At 41.0% G+C, this 12,931-nt stretch overlaps 2 protein-coding genes across 6 annotated transcripts in view; one reads left to right on the top strand and one right to left on the bottom strand.

Moving 5' to 3' along the window:
* The window catches only part of PPP2R2B (protein phosphatase 2 regulatory subunit Bbeta), a 677,687-nt gene that overhangs the window by 15,154 nt on the left and 649,602 nt on the right, over nucleotides 1-12,931 (top strand). The gene's annotated exons all lie outside the window — the stretch shown is intronic.
* Nucleotides 1-12,931, bottom strand: part of STK32A (serine/threonine kinase 32A) — an 84,867-nt gene that overhangs the window by 22,806 nt on the left and 49,130 nt on the right. The window contains exons 3-4 of the mRNA XM_060146462.1: nucleotides 9,340-9,377; nucleotides 2,232-2,321 (exon numbers count right to left, since the gene is read on the bottom strand). Coding sequence (XP_060002445.1) covers nucleotides 2,232-2,321; nucleotides 9,340-9,377 — 128 coding nt within the window. The remainder of the gene's footprint in view (nucleotides 1-2,231; nucleotides 2,322-9,339; nucleotides 9,378-12,931) is intronic.

Here is a 12,931-nt window from a genome sequence, read left to right as displayed (position 1 = left end):
ACACACCATTGTAAAGCAATTATACGCCAATAAAGATGTTAAAAAAAAAAAAAAAAGAACTGACAGACAGCTCATCTTCTTATTGCCAGAGTCGAGGAACTGCTGTATAATATGCTAAGCATCTTACATTAGAAAATGTTGTATATTCCTATAATCTTCATTCAGTATTTCATCCTAGTTTTCTTTATTTTTAGAATTTTTTTTCTTTCTGGTTAATTGCTAATTACATTCTGCAGGAATGCTATAAAATGAGTGCTGGTGAATGTCTGTTAGGTAGATTTTACCAAATTATTGGGAACATATATATATATATATTTTTGCAATACGCGGGCCTCTCACTGTTGTGGGCTCTCCCGTTGAGGAGCACAGGCTCCGGACGCGCAGGCTCAGCGGCCATGGCTCACGGGCCCAGCCACTCCGCGGCATGTGGGATCTTCCCAGACCGGGGCACGAACCCGTGTCCCCTGCAGCGGCAGGCAGACTCTCAACCACTGCACCACCAGGGAAGCCCGGGAACATAATTTTTAAAAAGAGAAAGCAGACTTCCGCCTGTGATACCTCTTAGGAAGATTCCCATCCAAAAATCAAAGGCAAGAATAACTTCTGGATGAAAATATAAGCGTTGACAGTCAGATATTCATTTTTTAAAATAAAACTAGAAACATTTCTAAGAGTATGGCCTACCTAATTTGGCTTACATCTATTTAAGAATCATAAATACATAAACTTTTAAATTTCTATCTCTCTCTTTTAGGGAGAAGCTTGGTTTTCTAAAGTCAGAACGAGCTTGCTCTAAATCTAGGCTTTTTCAATTATTAGCCATGTGATCTTGAGCAAATTACTTAGCTTCTTATTTTCCTCATTGTAAAATGGTGATAATTACAGTTTGCCTCACAGGGTTGTTGAGAAAAACTTAATCAGTCAATGAATGCAAAACATTTAACACATTGTCTGGTCCCTAGAATGCTTTCAATAAATATTAGTAACTGTTAATTATAAGGGTGAGGGTGGAGAGGTGCAGAGAAACTTGACAGGATTCCAATCTCCTAGCTCTATGTCGTGAAAAGACTGGAAATGCCAACCTTTAGGAGAATCAAATTATACGGATATTGTATTTAAAATCACTGGGGAGAGAAAACAAAGTTGGGCTTCCTTTACTCCTCTCACCATGGAAACCAGGCTTAGAAAACCCAGATGCACATTTTCTGATTTGGCTCCAACCAAGTAGCCCTTAATATGGAAACCCAGGAAACCTAGGGAATAAACTCATCGGACCAGCAGTCTCAGAGATCCCTTTTTATCATTTGAGTACCATGGGTTTCAGGCAAGAAAATAGGCTGAATTATACGTGTCCATTATTTTAGAAGGACAAAGGAGGCTTCTTCCCCCCACTGATAATTGGAAGCCAGGAACTTGCAGTTGTTCAAATACCATATAAAATCAGGCTCATTTTTCCCCACAGATGATTTCTTTCTCTTGGAAAGTGAGGTGGCCCTGCACAGTTCTCTTTTCCTCTCTCTAATTCTCTCTTCAGTTCCATGAGGAAGAGAATGAAATATTGAAAGAAAGTGGCATTGCTCTTGCCTTTAATTTCAAGTTCCAATATTTCACCTGTGACTTATTCATGGGATTGTTGTGATAAACCTAAAACCAAAATTATAACTGGAAGGTACTTTGTGAACTTACAGCCCTATGCATGTTATGCAGGATTATGTAAATCATGGTTATAATAATACTTATGTCACTTATTACCATCCTACTTATGGCTGTACCTTCTCTGTTTGATTCTTTTTTTTTTTTTTTAACTCCTTTTCTAGAAGGTAAGCTCCATGGGCTGGAGACCTTGTATGTTTTGCTCCCTGCAGCACCGCCAGCACCTGAAACAGTGCTGAGTACACAGAGGCAATTAGTAGATATTTATTGAATTAATTATTAATATTCTTCATCAGGAAGTAGGTAGAAACTGTCCTTAATAACTCATAAAATAGTGTTTTTACATGTAATCCGTGACTGTCCTGAATCGAGGTCAGTCTGGGTGCTTGCTAAAAGGAGATGCCTGAGGCTCACCGCAGACCTGTGAAATTAGAAGCTCTCTAGGTAAAGTCAGAGGGGGACTCGTCATTTCTAGCTGCAAGGCCCTACAGATGATTGAACCCGTAGTACATGGTGTCTACAGGAATGAATAAAAAAGCCTTCCTCTTAGTCGCTATGGCGGCTCAGGGGTCCCATACCCATGTAAGGCTTGGTGCCGGCCATGGTGGTGATGCACATCTCCACAGGTAGCATCGTAGCGATGTTGAAGTCTGTGATGTGCACGTGCCCTGCGAGGGAGAAGGACCACAGAGAACGTTACGTTCCATTCAACCCAGCGGCAGACCACGCTTTTTTTTTTTTATCAATAGTACCTGGAAGCTTAGTTTGTAAATTCTTGTACGCCATTTGCAATTGGGTACACACAGTAAAAAGTCAATTATCCTATCCTCAAGACCAATATAGTCTAAACCAGCAACTCTCCAGGTGCCAAAACACGGAAAGGTTAACGTCTGGTTGTAAGTTTGTAGTTCAATGTCAGAAAGTTTTAACCTTGGTCTTTAAGAGCCCACGCTCTGGTAAATTCTACTTAGGCAATTTTTGCCTGTTGTCAGCATTTTAAGTTGGTACAGCCTGTGAGAATCAAGAGCGGGGTAGATAAGAACTATTTGAAGTATCAAATTTCCAAGCGTTTACAGCATCTTTTTTTTAAAGAAACAAATGTTGTTAATACAAAGCAGACATGACTGTGGATGCGTATATTTATTTCTTTGCCAAGAAAGAGTTCTTTCTCTCCTTGTTTTTCTGAATATCATTAGTAGTTTTTTGTCTGATAGTTCAGGTTGTCCCCCAGTGGTCCCCAACAAAATAATGTACAAAGGGAAAGTAGGGAAAAGTCAAGTTTTATTTTTAAAGAGGCTCTAGAAAGAGCCCTAGACTGGGAGCCAGGAGACTTAGGTCCTGCCCTGAATTCTGCTCCCAATACATCGTACACTTGCAGTTCCTTTCCTGTGTTGAACCTGTTTCCCTTAAAAAAAAAAAAAATTCATGGGCGGACTAGACGATCTCTAGGGTCTCTCTGCAGTGTTCACACTCATGGCAGTATAGTGTGGGTCTAACACTTAAGTTCAGAAGGGAGCACACCCTACAAAGTGTATTACGGTCCTTACATTCACAGCCAGAAGTAGGATAAGCCTGTTCTGTCAGCTGTTGGCAGGAAAGTCATATGTTTTGAGAGGATCGTGAAGTGTTGGCATTTCCATTTGCATGCTTCTGTGGTTGTGATGAGATACGGTGGTAACTGGAGGGGATTCGTCTTCCATATCCCACAGACCACGCTCCCCCTGCCAACTGCACTCTCTGCTCCCTGATAGCATCCAGTCTGCCGCTAACGATTAATCTCACTGTCTTTATCACCAGGGTTTTGTGTGGTGCAAAAAGTGTTTTGTTTATATCTGATGACATTTTAATAAAGTAGCGCTCATCAAGCTGAAAGTGAAGGTATTCTTGCATAAGTGGTACCAACAGATGATTTCCAGAAATCACCCTATCATAATATAGGTTGTTTCAGTATTTTCTTTCTCTGTTTCTCCCCATGGGTCACGCTCAAAGCACTGGATCAATGTTTCACAAGGTTTGATACAAAACAGGTGAGCCTGGAGACTTAATGATTAAGAGTCTGTTCTCTGGAGTCTGACTGCCTGGCTTCAAGTCCCGGCTCTAATACTAACCAGCTATGCTACCTCAAAAAGGTGACTTATCCTCTCTGTAAAGTTGAGATGATAGTAGTCATCTTCTCACGAGGTTGTTGGGAAGATCAAATGAAATAATGCTGTGGAAGGCTTTGCTCAGCATTTGGCAGGAAGTTGCTATTTGTCATGATCAGACGCTCCAGAGTGACTTTGTGAAACTCACACTCCTGGACTTCATTCTTCCGGGACACCAATGCCGTGGGACTGGTGGGAGAGCCAGGCATCCACATTAGAAACAACAAGAAACTCCACAGGTGATTCAGATGGGCAGCCAGGCATGGGATCCTCTACGTTAGCCTGAGCAGCTGTTCTAACCGACTCAGTCCTAAGATTGGCTATGCTCATGTAGAAGGTAGAGGATGTTTCAGAGTCAGCTGGCTCTCCAAGTGCAGTCCCCAGACCAGCAGCATCAGTATCACCTGGGAAAGTGTTAGAAATGCACATTCCTGGGCCCTACCTCTGCGTACTGAAGCAGAAGCTCGGAGGATGGGGGCCCAGTGTTTAGAAAAGCTCCCTAGGTGATGCTGATACCCAGTAAAGTTTGAGACCACACTTTTAAAAGAAGACTAGGCTTAGTAGAAGATGTTGACTGCAGTAAGTACTCACTCATTACATTTCTTTCGAATGTGGTTGAAAGAATGTTAATGTCAATAGTAGTATTTTTTACATTCATATGATTAATTGCAAGTTTCAAAAGGTTTTTGTACATTTAAGCCTAATCAAGTAGTTCCTATTTTACAGAAGAGCTGTTTGTGGCTAAGTTCTCAGTACTTAGAAGTAGCAGAGCTAGAATGAGGATCTACAATTTGGTCCAGGACTTCTTTGGTGGGTTATAAATCGCCCAGAAACTTTTTGCGCTTTAGCGTAAGACCAAATTGCTGAACAAACTAAAAGAACTATCTGCTGGTTGGCTCAGGGTTCCCCCACCAGGGTGCATAGTAGACAATGGGCAGGAATCATTTGAGGGTCAGGATCTACTGGAAACTGTTGCCTGCTGCCCTCCAGCTGAACAAGGATAGCAGAGCCCTGGCCACCAGCCCCGACGTCTCCATTCCTGGCCCAGGATGCTGCCATGCTTCCCTGTGCTCGCCGTGCGGACCCTTCTGCCATGTTCCCTTCTGTGCTGTGGAAATGAATCTGAGTTCTGGCTCACAGAGGAAGGTTCAGTCACCTGCTGATGGAGGGACACAGGAATTGCTTGGGTGTGAGGGACCACTCTGGCCTCTTCCATAAGCCCTGGCTCTGAGGGAACCTTAGAACAGAGTTTTTCAACCTGGAACTATTGATATCTTGGACCTGATCATCCTTTGCTGTGAAGGGCTGTCCGGTGCATGGTGGAATGCTTAGTTGCATCCCTGGCCTCTGTCCACTGGATGCCAAAAGTACTTCCCTCTCCTAGATAGAATCCTGACCATCAAAATTGTCTCCAGACATTGCCAAGTGTCCCCTGCAGGGAGAGACTGTAGAGCGAAAGCATCCCCAGTTAGAACCACTGCCTTACTGTGAAGTTTTTCAGATACGAGGCTCAGAACTTCCTCACTGTGAACACCCTATAGGGAGTGATCTGCCAGTTCTTTTCACCTCTGTACCTTGAGGCACAGAATCACATTAAAAATTGGAGTTCACAGTATTGAGTCACTGAATTTAGTCATCATTGTGGTCATTACTTAGACTCTTTTGCACTGTACCTGTGTTCAGCCTGGGGATGTTTCTCAACACAGCCCTCAAGGACACCATAACCAATTGGTTGGCGTGGCTCCTAACTTTCAAAAATTTCCTCAACTCAAAAACAGATCATGTGTGCCACATTTTTCTAGGATTCTTATTAAAAATTCATATCGTTAGGCACTAGCAGAGACTTATACACCTGATTATCTGGGGATAGGGTGCAGAGTTCTATATATGTGTGTGTGTGTGCATGTGTGTGTGTGTATATATATAATATACATATATGTATACGTATATATAGGTTTTAAGATGCTACCCACTTGATTTTTAGGTACATTTTGGGACTCTGCAAGGGAGAAGCTGTTAAGGTAGCAGGATTATTTCTTCCTCACACCCCCAAACCGAGTTTTTGCCTTTCTCTGTTCCCTGTGACTAGGGATGATATTAAGAAACCTAAATTATAGATGATGTGGTAATTGTCATTCTCTCAGATACACCAGGGAGACATTATTGCTCCTTGTATGCAGCATTTATTTCCTGAATAGCTTAGGAAAAACACAAGAATTTTAGACACTATTGAACTGATAGAATTGGCTGGGGTACTTAAGTTGGTAGGACATGAAACCTATATATCAGGACAGTTGGTTATGAGCCATGCAAGATCTAATGCCATCTTGGGCTCTGAACTAGTGAGACATTTAAGGAGAACAGGTATGCTCTAAATTGCAGACTTTTTAAAGTCAAATTCTGATGTATAAGGAATGTTCATTCACACCAGTGGAAGGATTCTCCATTTACAAAAGAATTTAGCTTCTTTAAATATCAGCCTTTTCTGATGAACATGAACCAATATGAATCAGTAAGAGTAAAACAAAATTTCTGCCTCTTACTGATGGTGCTGAATTAGAATATAAGCTATGTGGCGTAATACGCAGCTCACTTGGAGGAACGGGCATAGGAGGTGTATTAGAGGTAAACAGTTATCCTTTACAGTTGCTAAGTCCCCATGCAAGAGGCGTACATGATCTTGTCCATAAAGGGTGAAAAGTCCATAAAGGGTGAAAAGGGTGAAAAGAAGGAGAGGAGACAGAGGAGACAAATGAAGTTTTCGAACGTGAGACCTTGGAAAATCACACCAGAAAGCAATCCCAAAGGCAGGCATTGATTTGTGGTCCAGTTGGCTGTCACAAGAGCAGCTGTGCATAATGAGCTGGGGAGCGAGGGCCACCGGGAATTTCTTCATTTCAAAGTAGTTAATTATGGCCCCTGAGCAATGCCTAAAAGCTTAATTTTTCAGAATTTGAATAAACAGAAAATAAATAACCTCAAAAAATTATTTTCTCCAGAAAGGGATCCCCAGGACAATGCTTAGAGAATGGCTCGCAACCTTTTTGTTTGCTTCTATCCCACTCACATATCCAGTCCTTCCCAAAGCAGTGTTTCTCTTATTGACTGCAGTGATCCTCCAGTTGAGTTTAGGATGGGAAAAAATACAGAAAAGCCCCCTCTTAAGTCATTGTCCAAACCCCAAAACTTGAGAGTGAAAAAGATCTTTGTAAATAGTACACTACATAACAGTTGTAGACTAGGACCGTCCCTCAGGCAGACCGGGATGCCTACTTGTAGTCCCTAAGTAACAGAGCCCCAGTCCAACCAAGAATAAAATGCCCTGAAAAGTGGGCTTAACTCCCTGCGTGCATGAAGGACAGGCAGAATGGGCCACTGAAAGTGTAGTTACCTGAGGATTAAGTGTCACAGAAAATTGTTTAAACACAAGACCTAAGAAGTAGCCACACACAATCTTTGGTATATCCCACCTGGAATCAAAATAATTCTTTAGTAAAGACAGGTGAGGACCCAGCTTTCACTTATGCTATATGACATAGATAAAGTCATATAAAACAAAATGAAGTCACCTAAGCTTCCTTTTGTAGGGGAGAAAGCCCCTACTACCTCATGGAGTCATACTAGCATTTAACCGTTATTGAGTGATTTCCTTGTGCACGTGGCAATCAAGCACTTTATAAACAGGGTGTCAGTTAGTGTTTACAGTTACCCTGAGAAGTAAGGACACCTTTCATCCCTGAAGAATCTAAGGTGCAGAGAAGTTTTAGGCAACCTGTCGAGCGTTTCAGAGCTGGTGAGTGAGAGAACTGGGTTTTGAGCTCAGAACCCCATGCTCGTATCTACGATATCACACAATCTTTCCCAAGGGTAGTCTCTAAGGGTGGATAAACTCGAAGATTAATTTATTCCTGGGTCTTTCTCCTAATCTACAATGCCCAAGTTGACAAGAAAATGAGGAAGAGAAAGAAGTTGAATGAGAGAGAAGAGGACGACTTCATGGTAGGAATAAATGAAGCCATGTTTGAGATCCAAGACCGAAACGTTGTTCTCTGAATGGAAGGTACATTTCTTTGGTTGACAGGACCCATATGTCTCCATTCAGGGTCCTGACAAATGGTTGAGCAATATATGGGGCACAAAGGCAAGCAGGTGAGGGGGAAGTGGGGACAGAACCCGAAATCAGGCTCTGCATTACCAGTGGTCACCTTCCCAAGGCTGTGGTAGGCACACAGAGCACCTTTTTGTACATAGTGCAAAGATGGCCTCTAGAGGTTGGGGGAGGCCTTGTCCACAGCTGTGAAGCTCCACAGAGTTTATCTGCACCGGTGTGAGAGGGGATCCTGCTTCCTATTTAAGGCAGAGACAGCTGGTGCTTTAATGAAAGTCACCTTCATGTTGTCTCACCATTGCCCACATTTCTGAGATTCAGAAACTATTCCCAAATGTCAGAAGCAGTAAAGGGAAGGAAGAAATAAGGCATCGGAAGAAAGTGGAGAAAATCTTTTTAGACAGTCCATAAATAAATAATGACTCCAAGCTTTGAAATTAGAGGTCATACACAAAAGTGTTTCTTAGCCCTCTGAGCACATGTGGCGTCTGGCAAATCAGGCTTAAAATGCAACTAGGTAAATAAATAATAAGTGACGGATGGTCCGTGGAGTTTCAGTCCCACTTGCAAATCCCTTTTGTAAAAGTTAAAGAGATACAGAGCTTTGCAGATTTAGGACTCCCTCCCCTAGCAGCTTTCTAAAAATTTAACAAGGATCTTATTGCCTCTGTAACATTTATAACATGCAGGCTGTGTGTCCTACAGGTCTGCTCTAATAAATAAATCCAAATGTACATTGAAATAATATTAGGAAGAGATTGTACACATTTGATCACTGTTGGTCAAAGCTTGTTCTATAGGACATCTTCAATCAGTGCTTCTTGAACTTCAGGCATTCATGTATCACCATCATGGTCATTGCCATATCCCTCTGTCACTTTCATAGCTGGGTACCAGAGATACTCTTATCTGCTTTATATCTTTCTTTAAATGGACTCATTTTTAGTAACTGAAAACCTTTGAACAGAAAACTTGATATCTCTTCTGTAAATGTGAACCCAGTTTACCCTCACAAGAAGGAAAGTCTGTCACAAATCTCTAGGTAGATACTATTGCCTACCGAATGCTCTAAGCCCCTTCTGTCTTTATGAAAAAAAAAAAAGGGAGATGATTGCTATAGAGATATTAAAGCAAACTAGCACCAAAAAACTGGGATGGTTTTCTTGAAGAAATCAGTAGGAATGGAAGAAAATTGAAAAGAGAATGACTTTCTCCTTATGTAAATGTAAGGCTATTTAAGGGTATACAACGTCACTGCAATAAATGATAAAGTTCCCCCATATGGTCCCTCCCACCATAAAATGGAGTTTGTACATGCAACTCAACTGAACCGAGTAAGACACTTTTTCCCTATATAGTACTACTTTGCTGGGGATAACCAACTTGTTCTACATACATGTTATGTGGTTGATTGCAAACAAATCATTTACTTACCATGTTCATCAAGCAAAATATTGTCAGGCTTCATATCCCTAGGGGAGTAAAAAGAAAGGAGAAAGTTGCTCATAATAAAACAAAGAAACAACTAAAGGGTAAAGGTGAACTGCTTAAGAATGCTAGCTAGGAATGAATGTACTAGCCCTTCATCACTCACGGTCTCATTCAATTCTCACAGTGAATTGAGATCGTTACCATTAATACCCCCAATTTCTAGGTCGGAACTGAGGCTTAAAGAGGTTAAGTAACTTAACCCAAGGTTACAGTGCTAATAAACAGAAAAACAGGGCTCTGGATCTGGGTCTCACTCACTCAAAAGCTCAGACCCTTTTTTCTTTTTTTAATATTTATTTATGTATTTGGTTGCATGGGGTCTTAGTTGCAGCAGGTGAGCTCGTTAGTTGTGGCATGCGAACTCTTAGTTGCGGCATGCATGTGGGATCTAGCTCCCCGACCAGGGATCGAACCTGGGCACCCTGAATTGGGAGTGTGGAGTTCTATCCACTGTGCCACCAGGGAAGTCCCTAAAAGCTCAGACTCTTAATTTCTACAGCGTATTATATCCAAGTGTGTCAGTATTTCTCCATAGATCATCCGGCATTTATTTATTTATTTAAATTTTATGTATAATTTTTATTTTTATTTTTTAAATTTTATTGGAGTGTAGTTGATTTACAATGTTTGTTAGTTTCAGATGTACTGCAAAGTGATTTATTTCTACATATACATATATTCATTCTTTTTCAGATTCTTTTCTCATATAGGTTACCACAGAATATTGAGTAGAGTTCCCTGTGCTATATATAGTAGGTCCTTGTTGGTTATCCATCTTACATATAGTAGTGTGTGATCATACAGCATTTAAATTGTCATAAGGTAGTAGTACAGTAGTAGTACTAATCATCATTGTTGCCTGTGTAACTCTAGAGCTACAAAGATGAGGTAAACTTAAAGACTATAAAAAAGAGAAACAAAATGATCTATAAAGTGATTACATTTTAAACTTGCGGAGATTAGAATCTTTTTTAGGATGATGCTATAATGCCTCTAGTGGCTTAATAAGTATTATTCCTGGGATTGTTAACTAAAGGATTTGGACCAGTTTTCTATGCATTGGTGAGATCCTTAAATCCATAGAAGGGAACATAATCCACCCTCTTCCAACGAAGGCAGTAGTTGGATGGTAAATACTTAGAGGTTTGATGGTAAGTACTTAGAGGAATGGCCTGTAGAGTTTCAGAAGTCCTCAAGAAACAAATATTATTGTAAGCAGTGTTCCTCAATGACAGCACAGCTCTGTAGTTCGTAGCAGCCCTCACTCTTCCACACTCCGGTTTTTACTGCCCTTCCCTGATGTACCATTAAAGCCCTTAAACCCAAATTCACAGAAGCCATTAGGGAAGAAATTCTGCAACAGGTTTGGGAACACATTTTCAGCCTAGTCAAGTGGCTTTTATGTCACTAGAATAAGGTGACTTTAGTCTGTGACAGACCGAGACTGTCAGAGTCCTCTTTTGAAAATATTAATGAATAACAAGCCTCTTAGCTACACATAGAACCAAGTATATGCCCCACCCAACAGGCAGGTGCATGGGTACTTTCATGAGCTTTGAATATCTTCTCGTTTAGTTTATTAGGTTCTTAAAATTAGTTCTGGATTCATAAGTGGTCATTTGTAGCTGTGGCAAATTTTTCTCTGGTTCAGGGTATAATTTGCTAAAAACATAGAGTGCAAGGGGGTTTCAAATTGCATGTTTCCCTGGCTAAACTCTCAGTATTGCAGACTCCACCCTAACCCCTTTGATGGATTTCATTATTCCAAAAATTATCAAGTCTAAATTCACTCACATGGATTAAAGGCCCTTTCATAATCTGGCTCCTGTGCCAGCCACATGGAGGGCATGGAGTCCCCTAAAAACTCCCTGCATCCCCTCACCTTCTGCCGTTCCTTTGCCTGAATCAGAGCCCTGAACCACTGCACCCAGAAAATGCAGATTCATCCCTCACCTCTTAGCTCAGATGCCACTTCCTACAGGAAGCCTTCCCTGATTTTCCAGTTCTGAGTCAATGGCCCCTCCTGTGTGCTCTGCATGGTATGCTTATCCCATTACAACATTTATCACACTTCTATTCATTTTTTCTCCAACTGGATCATGAACTCCTTGATGGCGGGGATGGTTTCTTGATTAATACATAAACCAGGATATACCAGAGCACTCCAGCGCACCATTGAACACTCTGCAGTTTAAAGCTCGAGGTAAACTAGCCATTAGGTCTTGCCACCTCTTTCGGACCTGTACCAGTGAGCATCAGGTAGTGTCTGCCAGGCGAGGAGGAGGCCCTGAGGAGCCCTGCCAGGAAGGGAGAGACTTGGGTGTGGCAAGATGAGCACAATGATTTCGTGGCCTGAATTTATGAGGGCTTGCTAGGAGAAATGAATTGCCGTGGGTTTGGCACTTTATGGGCTTTCTATTAAATCCTTAGGTGCAATTTTTAAAATTTGTTATAGCCACACTTCGTGATATCCACTACTTTCCCCAGAAACTTCCTTGCAGCTTAAAGAATAATATGGAGATCAGAGAGGTCATAGTTTAAGGTGATATGTCCTACTTCAATCTTATATTCATTTATTTATCAAACATTTATCTACTTTGATAAGTCACTGTGTTAGGATATGAGAAATATAAAGATAGATGAGACATAGTTCCCTCAGGGATGGGGAGGGTAAGAAAGGTTCAAAAGGAACCATGCCAAAGGGGTTTAAAGTGGTAAAGAGGCGTGTTTATTACTAAATTCAGAGAAAGACTATGAGGAAAATCTAAGAAAAATATAAAAGAAAAAGTAGACTTTTAACAGAAAAATAAAGTATATAAGCATAGATTCTAAGTACATAGTTTCTCTAAAAAGTGATGAGGTAACCTCTAAGTCACTACAGGGTGAATGGCAGTGTGATAAGATTGTTTATTCATGCAGTAGGAGAAAGGAAATGAAAATAAACCCAGGTGCTGTATTAAAATTCCTGCTAGAACAAGTTGAGATTTTCTAGTTCAGAATTTAAGCTCCACTTCTTATCTTTTCTGTCTTCTCCAATAATCCTAAATGGTTTTTTTCATGTAAGGCAATCTATAAGATGGTTTAACTGGGTAGTTACCAAACCTGGGTGTATCTAGGATCACCTGGGGAGCTGAAAACAACATGTACCCCAACTGTTTCCTCACTCCCATTTCCTTAATCATTCCTTTGTCATCACGACAGCCTATCCACCGGGTAGCATGACCTTCTATCATATACCTTTTATCACCAGACCCGACCCAGGGATTCTAGACTAATAATATGTAAAACTTCCTGCCTGATGTTTCCATCTGTATGTTTAGCAGCCATGATAAATATAAATATAATATGTCCTAAAGAGAACCTTTGATATCCACCAAATCCCACACAAACACCAAAAAAAACCCATGAAATTAATACTTGATCTAGTAATTCTACTTCTGGGTATATACCCCAAAGAAGTGAAAGCAGGTATTTGAACAGATATTTGTACACCCGTGGCAGCACTATTCACAACAGCCACGAGGTGGAAACCACC

Source organism: Lagenorhynchus albirostris, chromosome 3 (genome assembly GCF_949774975.1).
Source record: "Lagenorhynchus albirostris chromosome 3, mLagAlb1.1, whole genome shotgun sequence".
Taxonomy (NCBI): Eukaryota; Metazoa; Chordata; class Mammalia; order Artiodactyla; family Delphinidae; genus Lagenorhynchus; species Lagenorhynchus albirostris.
Note: the sequence above shows the minus strand (reverse complement) of the source record. Positions and strands in the feature narration are given on the sequence as shown.